A 16,111-nucleotide genomic window follows, 5' to 3' on the forward strand; every position below is an offset into this window, starting at 1 on the left:
ACAGCAAACAGAAACAGAAACAGAAACCACAATAAAAATCACGATCAATCTCTGAAAGTTCAAAACGTGAGCTAAATGAACCTGTTTTTTTTTTGTATATTTTGTTGTTCCCCAGCCCCCTTCGTTTGACTTGACTATATAATGCAAAAGGTCGGTAGACGAGTATATATCTATTTACGCCCGTATATAGCGCTATAAAGCCACGCGCAAGATATGCAAATAGACGGGACAATATGAGCCACAATGAAATCTGGTTACTTTTTACTTTTCAAATGCAAAGAAGACACACAAAATGTTCTGTTCTCGCCGTTTGTTGATTTAGGCAAATTCGTATTTAAGCCAGAGTCAAGCAAACTTTGGGGACCCGCGGATGTGGCTCCAGATTCGGTTGGGGATATGGTGGATGCGGATGCGGATGCGGATGTGGACGTGGACGTGGATGCGGGCAACCCCTTCTAGCGACTTGGCCCAAACAATTTGCCCAGAATTTGCGCGTCCGTCTTGGGATAGTAGCGAAAAGAAAAACACAGGAGCAACCATCACGGAATCTACAGGCAGACCTCCTTAACAGGCACAACGACTGCAGACAAAAATATCAGTATTTATCATACCAATCGGTAAGGAATTTATAAACGATCTGAACGAGGTATGCCGTTACCAATTTAAACGATTTTTCCCCCTTTGTTTCCTAACAACTTAATAGAAATCATAAAAAAAACAATCCACTTGGCGAAGTCGACCTGTACCGGTGGCGAGAACGCTGGAGAAAGAGCAGGAGATACGGCGGGAAGCTGAGACAAAAGGCGCTTCATCAGCAACAACAATGACGGCTAACAAACAACCGTTAAGTGCCGCAACAAATCGCCAAAAATTGAAAACTGTGGGAATACTGCTGCACGTCAGGGACGCCGCAAAAGCCACGCCAAGCCCACACATAGCTACAAATCTCGTTTGCCCATGGTGGGGTGCGTACACTGCGAGAAAACGTGTGCTAGCCCCAAAGGCGGAGTGTTAGAAAGGCAGATGATGGCCAGGTGGAAGGAAGAGCTTCGGGTTCTTTTACTTACAAGTTCGAGTATATACTCGTAATATACTCCAATACGTTTATGGAACTAGCTTATATGAATCTTTATTAAATATATTAAATATTATTCATATATTAAATTCATATATCAAATATTCAATGAACCATTGAATGCGAAATTAGTTTATCTGAAATTAGCACACTCAAATAATTATCACCCAGCCCGCCAACATTTTCTCTCTCTGTAGTATAGAGAATAAGAGTTGCGAGGAGGCGAGCGAAAATAAAAGACAATAAAAACAAATAAAAAGTATTTCGAAATGCCATTTGAATTAAACTCGAAACCGAGAACCGAGAACCGAAGGCAGCTGAAACAGTGGCAAAAATAAAGCTCGCCGAATGAATGAAACAAAAAGCGGCGCCAAAGCAAACAAGGAAGTGATGACTGTACGGGTAAGCCCCGCGAATTCGGTTAAGCGATTGTTATGCTTCTTATGCGCTCAAGTTCTTTATGGTCCACGGTTTCCTGTTTTTATTCTCGAACTTGGCCGTAAAGTATGCCAGAATATGGTCGCACGGTCGGACGGTCCTAATTTCAAGTAAATAAATTTCCTGCCACAGCTTAATATTTTGAAATTTGTGTGTGGAACTTATGTTTCGATTCATAGAAGCTATAGAGGATAGTAGTCTTACCAGGTTGGATCGAAATCATTCACACATTGCCGAGGTGTTCCATATAAGTCGTGTATATTTACATTCGTGCACAAAAAAATTAAAATTAGAATTAGTCGTTGCTACTTTCTTCAGTTAACTAAGATGCATGCAATTTGAAAGGCATTATTTCCAAACTACATTTCCTAGTGCGTTTGCAATTCAAGGTGCTATGATTGGCTTTTAATTACGCCCGGATTATTCTCGCCCATTTTGGAAGCAATCGACACGCGGTACCACATCGCGCTCAACGATTGGCGGCGTCCTCAGAAACTGCACTGCAATTATATGTGCCCATGTTCATACATAATTCATCTATACTCGTCCAAGGACTAGGAAATTCGTTACCTGGCATTGGCTGATAGCCCTCGGAATCGGCTCTGTAGCACCGCAGCTCGTAGCTCAGGCCCTGGGAATCGTGGCGGGGCTGGACATAGAAGCCCTCGACCACCCGACCATGCTGCTCCTCCGAGTAGTAGCCCTTCTCCCAGCGCCGAATGCCATGGGGAATGGAGTAGCTGGGCAAATAGTATTTTCAATTTAACAAATCATAAATATACAGTTAACGAGAGGAAATGTCTGCAATTTGAGTTGAGTAAATGATTATGCAGTAACTGCGTACTGCTCTTGATGTATATACTACTAGGAAATTCCGTGAATTCCGCACTTTACTTGCCAAAGAGGAGAGAAAGGCTTAGCGCACCGCACTCTATAGTTTCCAATTTCTACTTTCTCGTTTAAGCCTCTTTAATAGTTATGGTAACGGCCTTTGGCCTGCAAACTCACCCAAAAATATAGCTGCCGTCTTCGTTGAGTTCATAGAAATTATCGCGCCAGGCATTATAGTCCTCGAGGTGCTCCCCCGCCTGACCACCAGCCAGCTCCTCCACGGCGCCTCCTGGTTGCGGCAGAGCTGGAGGCAGTGGTTGAGGTTGTGGAGTGCCCTCCTCCTGCTCCTGCTCCTCCTCCTCTGGCTGCTCCTCCTCTGGCTGCTCCTCCTCTGCCTGCTCCTCCTCTGGCTGCTCCTCCTCTGGCTGCTCCTCCTCCTCGCCGTCCTGCTCCGGGGATTCCGCTTCCTGGTCCTGATCCTGATCCGGATCAGTGGCGAACTGGGAACGGGCAGCTGCCCCCGAGCTGGGTGATGCAATGGCCGGCTGCCGCCTGGTGAATGGCGGCGTAGTGGCCAAGGGGGCAAAAGCGGTTGCCAGTTGGTTGCCCAGAAGCTGTTTCAGTTGCTCCCGCATCTCGTCGCTGGTTTCCTGGCTCTCGCTGCTCCCGCTGCTCGACGTCGATGCCGATCCGGCGTCGAATCTCTCGAAGCTCTCGCCCCCAAAGTTGGGCACCTGCAGAATCCGCGGCGGAACGCGAGCCGGTGTCCTTTGGCCAGAGGTCAGGAGCAGGGCGCAGAGCAGCAGGTGCAGCTGCAGCAGGTGACACTGATTCGATGGCATCTTGGGCGCTGACTACCGTCCCCTCCGATGGGGTTCACGTTTATATGGGACTCCAAGCCGACTCCGATGAACTGGCCATTCACACGGCTGACCACAAATCAGCCGCAGCATCGACCGAGTGCATAAATCTATGGAAAACAAAAGCGATGAGAGCGCGACAATTTGCATTTCGCACTGCGAGCTCCAGATTCAGATACACGCGCAATTATCCGCCAGGTACAAGATACTGGCCGCTTAGAACGTTATGTACTCGTGGATACCAGAGGTAATTTATGCATTTCTCCCAAAATAATTTTCACTCTGAAGTTAATCAGCGTTCGACTAACATTCGAAGAAGTCTGTGAAGCACAGGTAGTTACCAACCTTTCGAAGAGCCCATCACGCCCTGCTCACTCGCGCTACCCCGTAGTTTATTCATTTTTGCCGTGATTGTGATACCTCCGGGCGGTCCGGTCCAGCTGAATGCGAATGCGAATGCGAATCCGGTGCTCCCCCCTAATTGGGCCACTCGATTGCCTCCGGTTCCGTGTTTATCCGCAGATCCCCACGCAAGTGTCATCTACTTTCGGGCCGGTTTGGCCGCAAATGGCATATTTTTGGGCTGAGCTTGGAGCGATGAAGTGCCACTCGGGAATTAAGAAAACAAGAGCGTTCACATTTCCACAAAATTAATTTTTATTCGATCGCTTTTGGGCTTATTTTACACACATTCAGATACTCACAAATCCTCACGCACTATTCTACGCTCTTATCTCTTTCGCCATATCCATTTAATCCATACATTTTGAAGCATTTTTTCAAGTATTTATTTGAATGCTCGTATGTGTATACAATTTTTTTGTCGCTCGACAATTTACAATTACAATGCTTGCAGTCATTTTGAAAAAAGACAAGGTTTTAAATATTCTTTTTTTGCTCGTTTTCTCTGTAATTATTTTTGATACTTTCAGTATTTATGTATATGTTTTTATAAAAAAAAATATTATACATTTAACTTAATCCTAGCATAGCTGACTTATAATACACATTGTTATCGATTTACTTTATTTTAGCTTTTAGTTTTTTTTACTTTAGTATAGTTTCTTGATGCTGGTTTTTTGTTTTTTTTTAGTAAAATCGCTAAATTTCATCTTAAAGTTTAGCTAGAAAAAGTTTACTACGGTTCTCAAGGTTACAACAAATAAATGAAAAATTCATTTAACAAGTATAAGTAGATCTTGTTTAAGCCTAAAAAACGTAAAATTTCTCTTTAGTTTTATGTACAAACATATCCTTGACCTTAAATACGTATTTTGTAAGATGATGTGTTTAGGGAAAGTGTTCATTTTTCTAAGCTGGAACCTTGGGTCCTGAATTAATTTTTTTAGAAGAGCTAACAAAATATAATATTGAATATTTCCTAAAAATAAATGTACAATTTGAATTTGCATTAAGTTTTTTGTTTGTATAAATTGCATAGGACTTCAGAGCGTTTGCAATTGTTTTTGTGTGTCTTAAAAATAAATGTTATGTTGAAAAACGTGTGGGATTTTGTAGAAAATTTAAATAAATGATAGCAGTGGTGAATCTGTCTCACAACATTTTCTTTGCTGACTTTTTTTTGACTATTTTTGTATATTTGCATAAATTGCTGAAAGCTTAATCCTCGGCTGATTTTAAAGACAAGATGATAAGGGTCAAGATGCTTAAAAAACGTAGTATGCTTAATAGAAGTGTGAAACAAATTTACCAGAGGAAAAAAAAATTACAATTGGCTGAATTCATTTTGACAGAATTTAGAGCTCAAGAATTTTCCATGACTGATTTAAGAGCTCAAGTTGATGAGGGTCCGAGTCAAGTCAAAGGAACTCTTGTCAAGTCAGCTCGACCTTTAATCACTCTAATGATTTGAGCTTTCCCTAGGGCAATATAAAAATCGTGCAGCACTGCACCATCATCATCATTATCATCATCGCCACCGCCATTATCATTATCAGACATCGGTCTTGTAATTTTCCCCGTTTTCCCGCGTGGCTGTCGCTGCTCTTTAAATTCAATCAATCAAATGGATTTACCACACCCTCGCTTCCTCATTGTCATTGTCATCTTTATTTTTTCAGAAGCCATTCCCCCCCCCCCCCCCCCCCCCCCCCACTTTTTTGGCCAGCTGCGACAATATTTACACCATCGGAACCACTCAGACCACTCAAGTTCTCGGTCGGGATGATCCTAGCCAACTGAATACGAGAAATCCGAATACCCAAAACCGAAAACCCAAAACCGAAAACCGAAAACCCAAAACCAACCGCATTACGGTGACCACGCTAATTGCGAACCGACGGATTCCAGATTGTGAGTGGGGAAACTTTTTACAGGTGCGGAGGTATCTGTGGCCACAGCTAATTTATCTAATTGAAAGGGATTTGGTTGGCAGATGAACTAAAAAGATTACTCAGGTCCTTGGTTAACCCATTGAGTGCTGCACGAATGTGAGCATGAGTAAGAAAAATACTTCCGAGTCCATTCAAAGGCCTTTAAGCTTTAAACGTAGGTTTTAAATATTTGTAGATACAATTTGAGAAGGACTTTACTACACATTGTATCATAAATGTCAATGTGATTGGTGCTGTTTTATAAATACCGCTAAAGAAAACCCTTAATTTTATGTTGCCAAGAACACAAGCTGGCTAAAGTTTCGATCATTATTAATTAAACTAGCGCAATGGACCACTCCGATTTCAATTAAAAATCTATTTTCACGCAAATAGTTTTTTGGGAGAACCAGAACCAGAGCTCCAAGCTCCCAGCCCCAAATGTCCCAGGACCCAAGACCGAAATGGAGCCACGAGCACGTGCCCGTGATGGATGGACTCTGGTCGCGACATCGTCGTGAAATGGACCACGTCCGCAATGCATGTAAATGAAGAAGTTCCTGTCGAGCGTTTGGTTTGGGGGAAAAGTGAAAATGCGGAAAGGTGTATGTTTGCTAGAATGCTAGAATGGAGTCCGATAACAATGTTCTGGAACATGTTGCTCATACGCCACGTTGTCAGCGGTCTGCTTAGTGTCTGTCCGGCCCACTTTCACTGCCACCCCCACTACCACTACCACTACCTCGTATTTGTATCTGCATTCCCATCCGCATCCGTATCTGTGTCCTGCGTTCGCATTGTTTTCCAGCTGAAAATGCCGCTGTCGCAGCCGTAGAATGTCCGGCAAATGTCGCCAGCAATTGCGCTCCGCCGGCTACAACAACTGAGTTTTCCCCTGCCCAGGACCCTTCGGTCCACATATTACCCAGATGGCTATTGCAAAGGGGCTGGCCGATGCCAACGCACCGACACACATCTTCCATTTGTCTCGCCCAGTCAGCCCCAGTTGCTGTCCAGCTATTAGTGGGCTTAAGTCGTCTTAAAGGCCCTTCGATTGGCTGCTACACCATTTATTTTCGCATACCTTTTTGGGAGTTGCACAAACTGCATTTGGTGTGGAAATACCGAATAAAAGTGTACATAAGTCGAACAAAAAAAGAATAAAGACTCACTGCACAGTTGCGGTGGGCATATGTTTAAATATTTAACGAAAGATAACATTAGAAATAAATATGTACACTTGAAAGTTCTTCAGTAACGAGTTAAATATTAAAAAGCATAATTCAATTAAGCGCAACTGTTTAAGCAAGTTTCCCAAATACCATAAAGACACATTAAAAACTTTTTAAAAACAATAGTTACTGATAAAGTTTCGAAGTCTTCATTACGAAAAACTTGCGACTGCAGCAGCTTAAAAAAGAACGCGTTCACCTTGCTTTAAGAACGAAACGAGTGCAACGGAATGCGAACCGGATGTGTGGGCGGTGGTGGGTGGTGGGTGGTTGTGGGCGTGGTCGTGGTCGTGGTTGTGGGTGGGCGATGCGAAAAAAAACACCAGCAACACCACCGCCCCCTTGTCTGATTTCAGCGCGCCTCCTCTGTGTCCTTGTTGTGTCATCAGCGACGCTGCGGCTGCGGTTAATATGTTGGCCGATGTCCAGTTGCTGTAATGCATCCTCTTTGCCCCGATGTTGCTGCTCCTCCTCCTGCTCTCTACCATTGTTGTTGTTGTTGCTGATTGGCGGGCCATCCTTAAATGTCAATGGGACGTCATGATAATCACGTCTGGCGCTGAATTCCGTATGTCGATAAACACTTTGGACTCCTCGTTCTTCTGCTGATGCTGCTGCTGCTGCTGCTGCTGCTGCTGCTTGTTGCCGCCGGGCAGGATCGTTGTCTGTCCCATGGCTGCTCCATGCCCCTTCATCGCGGGCAAACGTGCAGCAATACTCGGCGGATGCGGATGTGCATGGTGCATGCGCTGCTGCTGCTGATGCTGCTGCTGTTGCTGCTGCTGGTGCTGGTGATGATGGTGACAGATCTCCTGCGGCTGCTTGGCCGTCGAGGTCACCAGCAGGCCGCCGTAGTGCGAGCGGCCGCTGTGTCGCTCCTCCATCTCCATGGACTCCTGGCGCGGCATCTGCGGATGTTGCTGCTGCTGCTGGTGCATGCTGCGCCTTGTCAGCGTTGCCACCGCCGGCGATCCCGATGGCTCATAGCCAAAGGTGGAGAAGAAGCGCGGTGGCGGGGGCGGCATCATCATGGCCCCGCCCCCAGTGCCGCCACCGCCGCCCAGCGAGGAGGAGCTGGACTTTTGTCTCATTAGCGTGGCAACACCGCCCCCGGGAGCGACGGCAATACCAATGCCAACAGCAACACCAACACCCGGACCCGCCGACGGTCCAATTCCGGGACTGTTGACAAACAGCGATTCCCTGAGGTGAGCGGAGCAGAGAGTGGAGAGTGGAGAGCAGAGAGAGGAGAGAGGAGAAAGTGGGAAGAAAGCAAAGTGAAAGGTTTTAATATTTGTCAGTCACACACGACGGCAATTGGTTGCGGGTACACTGCAAGAAACCAGATTTTAGTAACACAGCTCAAATACTTCTAACGAGATCCCACCTATAGAAATCAAAGCACCCGCCAAAGTATGCCAAAGTATGTTTTTTGTACAACATTTTGCGAACTAATTACTAGTGTTTTTCTCCAAGTGTGACTTAGAGGCAATGGTTAGCACAAAGGTGATTGTGCAGCCGCGGGACAGGGATTGTGGGACAATTGTGAGCTCCAATCAGCTGAATTGAATCCGTCAGATGGCTTTCACAGCCATATGGTCTAAAAAGCGGTTCCCGTTAACACTTCTAACTCTTTGGCAGTGCTGACCAGTGACCAACCGTATTAACCAAATTCGATTTCACTTTAAATGTTCAAAATGCAACTCAGTAGTTAGTATTGTTACTGGATATTGGGAGAAGGAAAAAAAATCATTGTAATAGAACTTAGGAAAGCAATTTGTTTATTTAATTACTCAATCAAACAAAAAAAATTAAATACACATTTACAAGGCTGGTGGCTTAATCTATGTGTCCTTTGTTTGGGGCATAGGTACATTTGAAATTAGAAAACATACATTCCATACATTTAAAGCATTTAAATAAGTACGTTTCCGGTCATCAATTGAGTGCAGAAATACAACGTAAATTCAAAAAATCACAAAACAATTGCATATTCAAAACAAGTTAGCTTCAGAAGATAAAGCAACCATTTAAATCCATTGTTTTTGGTGCCTTGTATCTTAATAAAAATCCCTCTAATCCGCGGCATTTAAATCTGTTTGTGCTCATGCGTACACTGTCAGACATTGATAAATGCCAACCCTCTAATAAATCACCCCGAACAACCTGTAGCAGTTTGGCTGTGACAGTGACTGGTTCCCATCACTATTTGGTGGCATGAATCATCTTCATCTGGGCACGTCGGCATTGTGTCACTGCATTCCGCCTGTCGCCCCCGCCCCGCCTCCGCCTTTGCGCCTATGCATGTCTGCCTGCCTGGCTGTCAGCCCCGCCCACCAATCCACCATTCCAACAACCCACCATTTTGCTGGCATTATGGCATCATGGCATCCTGGCATCCTGCCATCCTGCCGTCCTGCCATTCCGCCATCCTGCTAACCCACATTCCCGAATCCAGCAACTCCAACGTTGCAGGACCTGTCGCTATATCCAATAAAGACGCATGCAAATACAAATATTTGCATCGATTTGTGTTGTTCGAGCGACGTACATACACATATACATGTATGTATGTACATATAAACCAGTAGACCCCCACCCGGGCTGTAACTTCCTGAATTCCAGGGCTTAAGCCCGGCTCCACATTGTCATTGTTTTTAGTGTTTGCCCGCCGTTGACTTTGCAATTTTCTGGCATCTATTTGACTTCACACACAGTGTCGATTGGGATGGGAACTGGTGCTGGGAGCTGGGAGCTGGGATTGGAACTGGGTCTGGGTCTGGGTCTGGGACTCACCTCGTCTGACAGCCCATATCGCAGGCATTGGAGGGCACCGTCGACATGGCCGCCTTTGTCATCAACTCGTGTGTGGCCGTGGTCGTTGATGAGGATTCGCCATCATCCTCGCCAACGCCGCACAGACTGGTTTGGGTCATGTCCGCATGGCGGCGCAGGATGCTGTGCTCCTTCTCCTTGAAGTCCGCCTTGCTGGACTGCGTCGACAGTGGAACCGCCTCGCGATAGTATCGGTTGGACACATCATCCAGGATCTGCAGCGACGTCTGCGAGTGCTTTTGCCTGCAGCCGGTTGGAAACATATAATTACTTGAGGTACTTTCAGCCGCCTTCTTTTATGGGCATTTTCCTAACTTATTAGGTTATTTAGGTCTTCGACATTCTGAATAACAATCCAGATAGATGGAGCAGACTCACCTGGATATGTTCTCCCGCGAACGACCCTTGGAGTTGCGGCCCATCTCGTCCAGCTTGCTCTCCTTCGACTCTCGGATGTGCTCCTGCAGGGAAACCAATGCGAATCGATTGGACGAAGGGGAGCGAGAGAGAGGGAAGAGACCGATGTAATAAGCATAACAATAAATATTTTCAATTAATTTGGTAAGGAAGGGAGGCGGGCTGGCCACCGAGCGGGCTTAAGCTCGATGCTCGTATCGAGAGTGTCTGTAACATAATATCCTTAAAGCCCACTGCACTGTGTGTAATGGGATGGGCTGGAAAAGGGGCGTGGTTGAATAATTAAGCCAGCTGCCACCTGATGACGCCTCCCCCCTTGTTTCCCTCTTCCTCTCTCTCTCTCTCACTCTGTCACTTATGCATTCATTAATACTTCGATTTTGGCAATGTGTATGTGTTTCATGGCAGGGGATGGGGGAGAAGGTCAGGAGGCTTAAATCCTCCGGGAAAGACACTTGATGGCCTGCATAAAGGGAAGCGTTAATACGTAAATACAAAATAATGAAGGACGAACTGCATCCGCCAGGCAGCAGGCAGCACAGCGAACAGCCACTGGAAATCTCGATGGCCACCAACCACCCAACTGAAACCACCTCAACTTGCATTCATAATGAAATGCAAGGCAAACATTGCGTGCACCTTTCAGTCCCCCTTGCCAATTTTTTTTTATTGTACAATAGTCCCCCATTCAAATGGAATGTAATGGAAAAATGAGAAAAGTTCGATGCAAATCGCTAAGGAAATTCAAGCCAAATAAATCAGGCGAGTATCTTTATCTTGCGGTTGCGGCTTCATTCGTCTGACCAAATGCCAACAAGTAATTGGCTTCAAGAGTTAAGAGTCAAATGATCCCACGGTACACATTTCATTTTGTTAGATATTTATTTTTCATATATATATATCGTTATATACTCGTATATAGCTCTTGTGCGGTATTAGTTTGGCAGCCATTCGTTTAGCCAACAGTTAACTATTTACTTAGCTTTGCATTGCACGATTGTCCGTCCAATGAGAACATTAAATTATTACAATTTCAATCGCTACTTAGGGTTAAGAAACGTGGATCAAAGGGCTCTGTAAAATGATTCGCTTTTCAGTTGCGCCATTACGCATTTCATTGCTTTTCAATGCTCAGCACTCGTTTTATTTTGATTTATATTTGATCCACCTTGGTTGCATAATTTTCCGCATTATACTTTCGATAAACTGTAAGCCTTTTAATGAGGTTATATCCATAATACTGTTAACTATGTTCGCCCAATGTCGCATTGAGTATTCCTACCTAAGAGGGGTATATCTATGATATAGTCCGCCACACAATTAGCAGCTTAACTAATGAGGGGGAGATTTACGCCGAACTGCAAATCCCCCCAAGGACCAGGATTTGATTTTGTTCTGATTTCTGGTTTGTGGTGAGCTCAGCACGAACTACGTGGGCAAAGTGAAGGTCGGGCCACACGGAAAATGCGTTCGATATCGCATCACTTCTCTTCTCTTCTGCTCTCTTTTTTTTTCAGTTTTTTTTGCGTTTTTTGCGAAAATTTGGCCTGCCCGATTTTAATGATGTCGATGCAGATTTGCATACAGCAGCAGCAGGTGGTCACCGAACCACCATCAACGCCGCAGAACGTGAGAGAATGAATTTCGAATGAGTTTCTTTCTAGATGATTTTGTGCAGGAACTTGAGGGGATGAACGCCGGACTTGGGCTTGGCCAGTGTTGGTGGCGGTGGCGGTGTTAGAACCATGTCCAGCTCCATGGAGGTGGAGGAGCTAGTAGCCACCATTCCGCCACTAGACCCGCTGCTGCAATGCATCGAACTGCTGCACGAGTGACTGGAGTTGCTGGGCAGACATTGTCCGGTGACCAGGACAAACTCGTCATCGTCTTCGGGCAGTGTGAGTCCGCTGTCGCTGTCACAACTGAAACCAATGCCATCGTCGTACTCCTGATCCTCCACCTGATGCTCGTGCTCTTGGTCTTGCTCCTCCTCCAGCTCCTCCTCATCGTCTTCCTCCATATGCTCGCCCTCGTCCACATCCAAATCGAAATCACAGTCACACGTCTGCTTGGGCGAGTCCATCTGCGAATCAAAGTCCGAATCGCCACCAACTGTGGCCAGCTCCTCTCGGGTCTCATGCGCCACGTTGGGCGCCATTTGCCCGTCCGATGAATAGGAGAAATCGCACAAGAAATCATTCTGTAATCCCACGAAAATCGCGCTCTTGGGCGCTTCCAGTATAAAGGAATCAATGTGATAGATTCCGTCACTCAACGCGGGCACGTCCTGTGGATGAAGCACAAACAGAAAGAGAAGACAGGCAGAAGAGAGAGAGAGAGAGAGAGAAAGGGAGAGATAAAGATTGAGTAGAGAGAGAGAGAGAGAAAGAAAGAGGGAGAAATAGATAGGAAGAGAGAGAGAGAGAGAGAGAAGTTGATAAAGACAGAGAAAGAGTGTGAGCTTTTCACATCACCGATTTAACCAAGAGAAGTTTGAGAGGAGACAACTCTAGAGCGAGACAACTCTACTTATGCATGTGGCAATGGGTGTGTGAGCGAGCGTGAGCGAGATAGCTAGAGGAGGGTGTGCGTCACTTGCTACATGCAATACGATGGCAACTCTGGCTACTTAATAAGCATAATCAGGACAGTCAAATGATAATATGCATTTTATCAAATGCGGTTTAAGTTTGTCAACGTATAAATTGTTTATTCAAGGACCAAGTCAACAATTGAATAATCTAATGTAATAGTTTTTGTAATGTAATTATCTGTTCCTAAGCCTCAATGACAAAAATGAACACCTCTGGAATCAAACAGTAAGCTCCAGCTGTTAAATCATCTTGCTTCGCTTAGAATTTTAGGAATTTCAAACAGGTTTCAATGTATCAATTCAAAGCAATTGTATCAATACAGATCAGGAATGGTTTATATAGATGTGCAGACATCTCTGTATAAATTGCATTGAAAAATATGGAAAATATAAATGCAACTCAGATCATTTTTCAATACCAAAATGGTAGCCAAGGCAATTGCCTCCACACAAAAGTATTTCTGCAATATGCAGACAATAAGTCCCCAACGAATCCCAGCAACTAATCAGATTTAGCCGAGGGGAGCAGCCCCATGCCAAGCGACTACCACCCGATTACCACTCCGGTTGTCTTCGATTCGATTGCTGGCAGCTGGGGACTGGTGCAACAAAAGTCAACGATAATTTAATCATGTCTCTCACTGGATTTCCTGGTAGTCAAGACAAAGACCGAATGGACACAAAGCCTGAAGGCTAAGCCTGTGCGAGAACTCAATCCGGTGGACGGCAGTGGGTAGCAGGAATAGTTTATTCCATTTGGATTGTATTGTCAACGATTTGCCACTTGCAGCTCGGCCAATTTGTGGGTTGGCACTGCACACTTGGCGTATGAGTGATATGCAAATGACTATCCACTTCAGTAGAAATAAAACTCAATTTGCAAGAGTTTGTGCCATAATTAATAGATATCATTGCACCAGATTGCAGCTGTCCTGTCATTAAACACACACAGGGAGCGGACGGGAAAGAGACGCAGAGAGTTGGGGCAAAAGAGACATGTATAGATGTATCGAAAGAGAAGAATAAGAGGAGATGGGGCCACAAAGACGTGACAAGTTGTGCCTTCTGGGCCTGCTGATGATGGCCATCAAGTGAGTTTGTCTGTCTCTGATTCTGTCTGCTTTTGTTTGGCCTTGTTCTTCTCCCCATGACCCCATGCCCCCATGACCCCTGCCCACTTTCCGCCTCCCATTTTCCAAGTCTTCTTTTCCGGCCTTCCGTTTGCGGCCTACAGCTAAATTACTTCGGCCAGTCCATCCCTGCCCTTTGTGGCTGCACTTTTTACAGCTCTCTCAAACACTTTCAAAGTTTGGAGAAAAGCATTTAAGAGTCATTAAATCATTCTGCGACTCATCGAATCAGAACTTTATTTCGCAGCGTGTCCATTATAAATGCCTTAATACTCGTACAAGCGAAATTTGTGAACCTGTGTGTAATTAGAGAAGTTAAATAAACTTATTATATGCCATTCAAATATAATAGTAATTGATCATTAACGCAGTGAAGCACAAAGCTGAGAACAGGCTTGCTTATCAGGATCCAATTTCCTTATTTAAAATCAGACACTTCTTTATTTGAGTTTGATTAAGGCCTTAAAGATACTGCTTGTCTGCAGGGGTATTTGCAGCCCAGAGCATTTGCCCCATCACCCTGACCCACAAATCCAATTGTCTTCTGCCCTCCCAATATTCCCACGAACTCGTAAATTTCAGTATTTGATTAGTGAGTGGTTTTTGTCAGAGGAAACTATGCCACAAGTGCATATAATCAAACCGCAGGGTAGATTTCCCTTTCAAAACGTTTTGGGTGGGGCTAGCTTTGATGTAGTTTAGTTGAGCCTAGTTAATTTCTTTGCGATAAATTCCCGATTGTTTGCTGATTTGGTATTAATTCCCAACGCTTTGTGCCAATTAGGGGGCAAATCAATGGTGTTCGCAGTTTAATTGGCCAAACTAATTGCGTAACTATGAATTTTCAGTTGAATCGTTATGGTTGTGCCTAATAGCCTTGTCCAAATATGGCCATCGTTATTTAATAAAAATCTACGGAATATTTTTACCAAATATTGTTTGCCAACATACACGTATGTGCAGTTATATAGGTGCGCGTATATGAAAATGTATATGTATGTGCGAGTATGTACTCGTACACATCTGTATGTGTGAAAGTTTTTGGTTTGCGCTCTGATGACTTCTGCCTTTTTGGCAGGCTCCAAAACCCAAAAATCTGGCGAGAGACAGACGAATGGAGTGAGCGCAAAGTTTGGCATTTGTTTAATTGGAATTTTTGGGGTTTCGAGGAGTGTTCACCTTTTGCGCAGGGTGCTCGAGGGCAATTTCGAAAATTAACTTCGAACAACTTGCCTCTAATCAGCACCCATCCCCAAATATAAAGATACAGATATAGATGTAGATGTAGATGTAGATGCATTGATATATGTGGTGTATATCTATTGACTTCCTGTGAGCATCCTGTCCACATCCTGTCGACATCTCAAACCGGCAGCGAATCTGCATTTGATGCTCGCAGCTTCCATTGTTTGATTGGCAGCCATTTGTGAAATATTCTGCTCCGTTCGATTGCTTTTAATGGCCAAATCATATTTTATGATTATTGACAATCGTTGCCAGTATGCAAATGGGCAGCAAGGAAATGGAAATAAATTTCCCCGAAATTTGATTGCCGGCCCATAAAGCGTGACGAGCATCTTTATCGATATTTTCCGCAAAAAATAAAGCCTCAATTTTGAAGTCCTGTATGTGCACTTGTGATTTCGCCCAACTGGCGCTTAATTATGATTTTTTCCAGCTAATTGGAGTCTGCTTTACTTGCAGCCCAAACCGCAAATGGAATGGGGTGGCAAACATTAATCCGAATGGAAAAAGGATGCCTGGGGACCTTTAGGGGAGTTGTCCCTACCAAAAATGTTGCGGTTTGCCGGTTGATTGAGTGGCTGATTGAACGCCTGATTGACTCGCAGATCGATCTACTGAATTCCTGGCTGCCACCGAGACGTGCAACATTAAGTGGCACGCCCACGTGTTAAGGCCCCAGCCGGAGGCATTTCACTTCGCATTAAGCCCCACGCTTTTCACTTAGCCCCATCTTGTCTGGCCCGGGAATTCACCATCGGAACTCTCAACTCCTTGGCATTATTTTATGGCTCCGGTCTGAGTGTTTCTTCGGCGAATTGCATTTCAGCTTGATTTATTTCATTTCATTTCATTTCGCCAATGCAGCCAGTGTCCAGCGGCACCGAAGGAGGCTAAGGAAAATTGATGGCAGCGAAAGAAATACGGTTAGCAACATAAGTTGGTTATTACTTGCTGCTTAAAGCCATTGGACTCCAGCACTCCAAAACGCAGCCCACTGCTGCACTCAAAGAAAACTCCACTTAATTAGCAGCCAAGCGTCAAAGGGAAACCTGCAGCTCTAAATGAGAGGTATGTGAAAAATTCATTCAAGAAGATGGAGAAATTTAAATGGAAGCTTTCATC

General features: G+C 44.8%; 2 protein-coding genes across 3 annotated transcripts in view; both read right to left on the minus strand.

The window, feature by feature from the left end:
• Positions 1–1,933: 1,933 nt before the first annotated feature.
• LOC6551015 lies at positions 1,934–3,186 on the minus strand. Its single transcript, XM_001978230.3, has 4 exons — positions 2,740–3,186; positions 2,522–2,685; positions 2,084–2,253; positions 1,934–2,013 (listed from the first exon to the last, which is right to left on the minus strand). Exons 1-4 carry the CDS (start codon positions 3,184–3,186, stop codon positions 1,934–1,936), a joined length of 861 nt encoding a protein of 286 aa, XP_001978266.2.
• Positions 3,187–7,047: 3,861 nt separating this feature from the next.
• Positions 7,048–16,111, minus strand: part of LOC6551017 — a 70,176-nt gene continuing 61,112 nt past the window's right edge. The window contains exons 11-13 of one of the 2 annotated variants that reach the window (XM_015155171.2): positions 9,983–10,065; positions 9,566–9,847; positions 7,048–7,972 (exon numbers count right to left, since the gene is read on the minus strand). In XM_015155171.2, coding sequence (XP_015010657.2) covers positions 7,297–7,972; positions 9,566–9,847; positions 9,983–10,065 — 1,041 coding nt within the window. In that variant the 3' untranslated portion in view covers positions 7,048–7,296. Of the gene's footprint in view, positions 7,973–9,565; positions 9,848–9,982; positions 10,066–10,888; positions 12,309–16,111 lie in introns of those variants that run through there. The other variant, XM_001978232.3, reaches the window with a different exon arrangement.

This window comes from Drosophila erecta, unplaced genomic scaffold, assembly GCF_003286155.1.
Source record: "Drosophila erecta strain 14021-0224.00,06,07 unplaced genomic scaffold, DereRS2 tig00000126-arrow-pilon, whole genome shotgun sequence".
NCBI lineage: Eukaryota > Metazoa > Arthropoda > Insecta > Diptera > Drosophilidae > Drosophila > Drosophila erecta.

Excerpts from the sequence above, each read along its gene's own strand:
- LOC6551015 (XM_001978230.3), bottom strand. The coding sequence starts at position 3,186 with ATGCCATCGAATCAGTGTCACCTGCTGCAGCTGCACCTGCTGCTCTGC. Across the intron at positions 2,254-2,521 it reads GACGGCAGCTATATTTTTGG|CTACTCCATTCCCCATGGCA; the intron begins GTGAGTTTGCAG and ends CTATTTGCCCAG. Across the intron at positions 2,014-2,083 it reads GGGCTATCAGCCAATGCCAG|TGCAGTTTCTGAGGACGCCG; the intron begins GTAACGAATTTC and ends ATATAATTGCAG.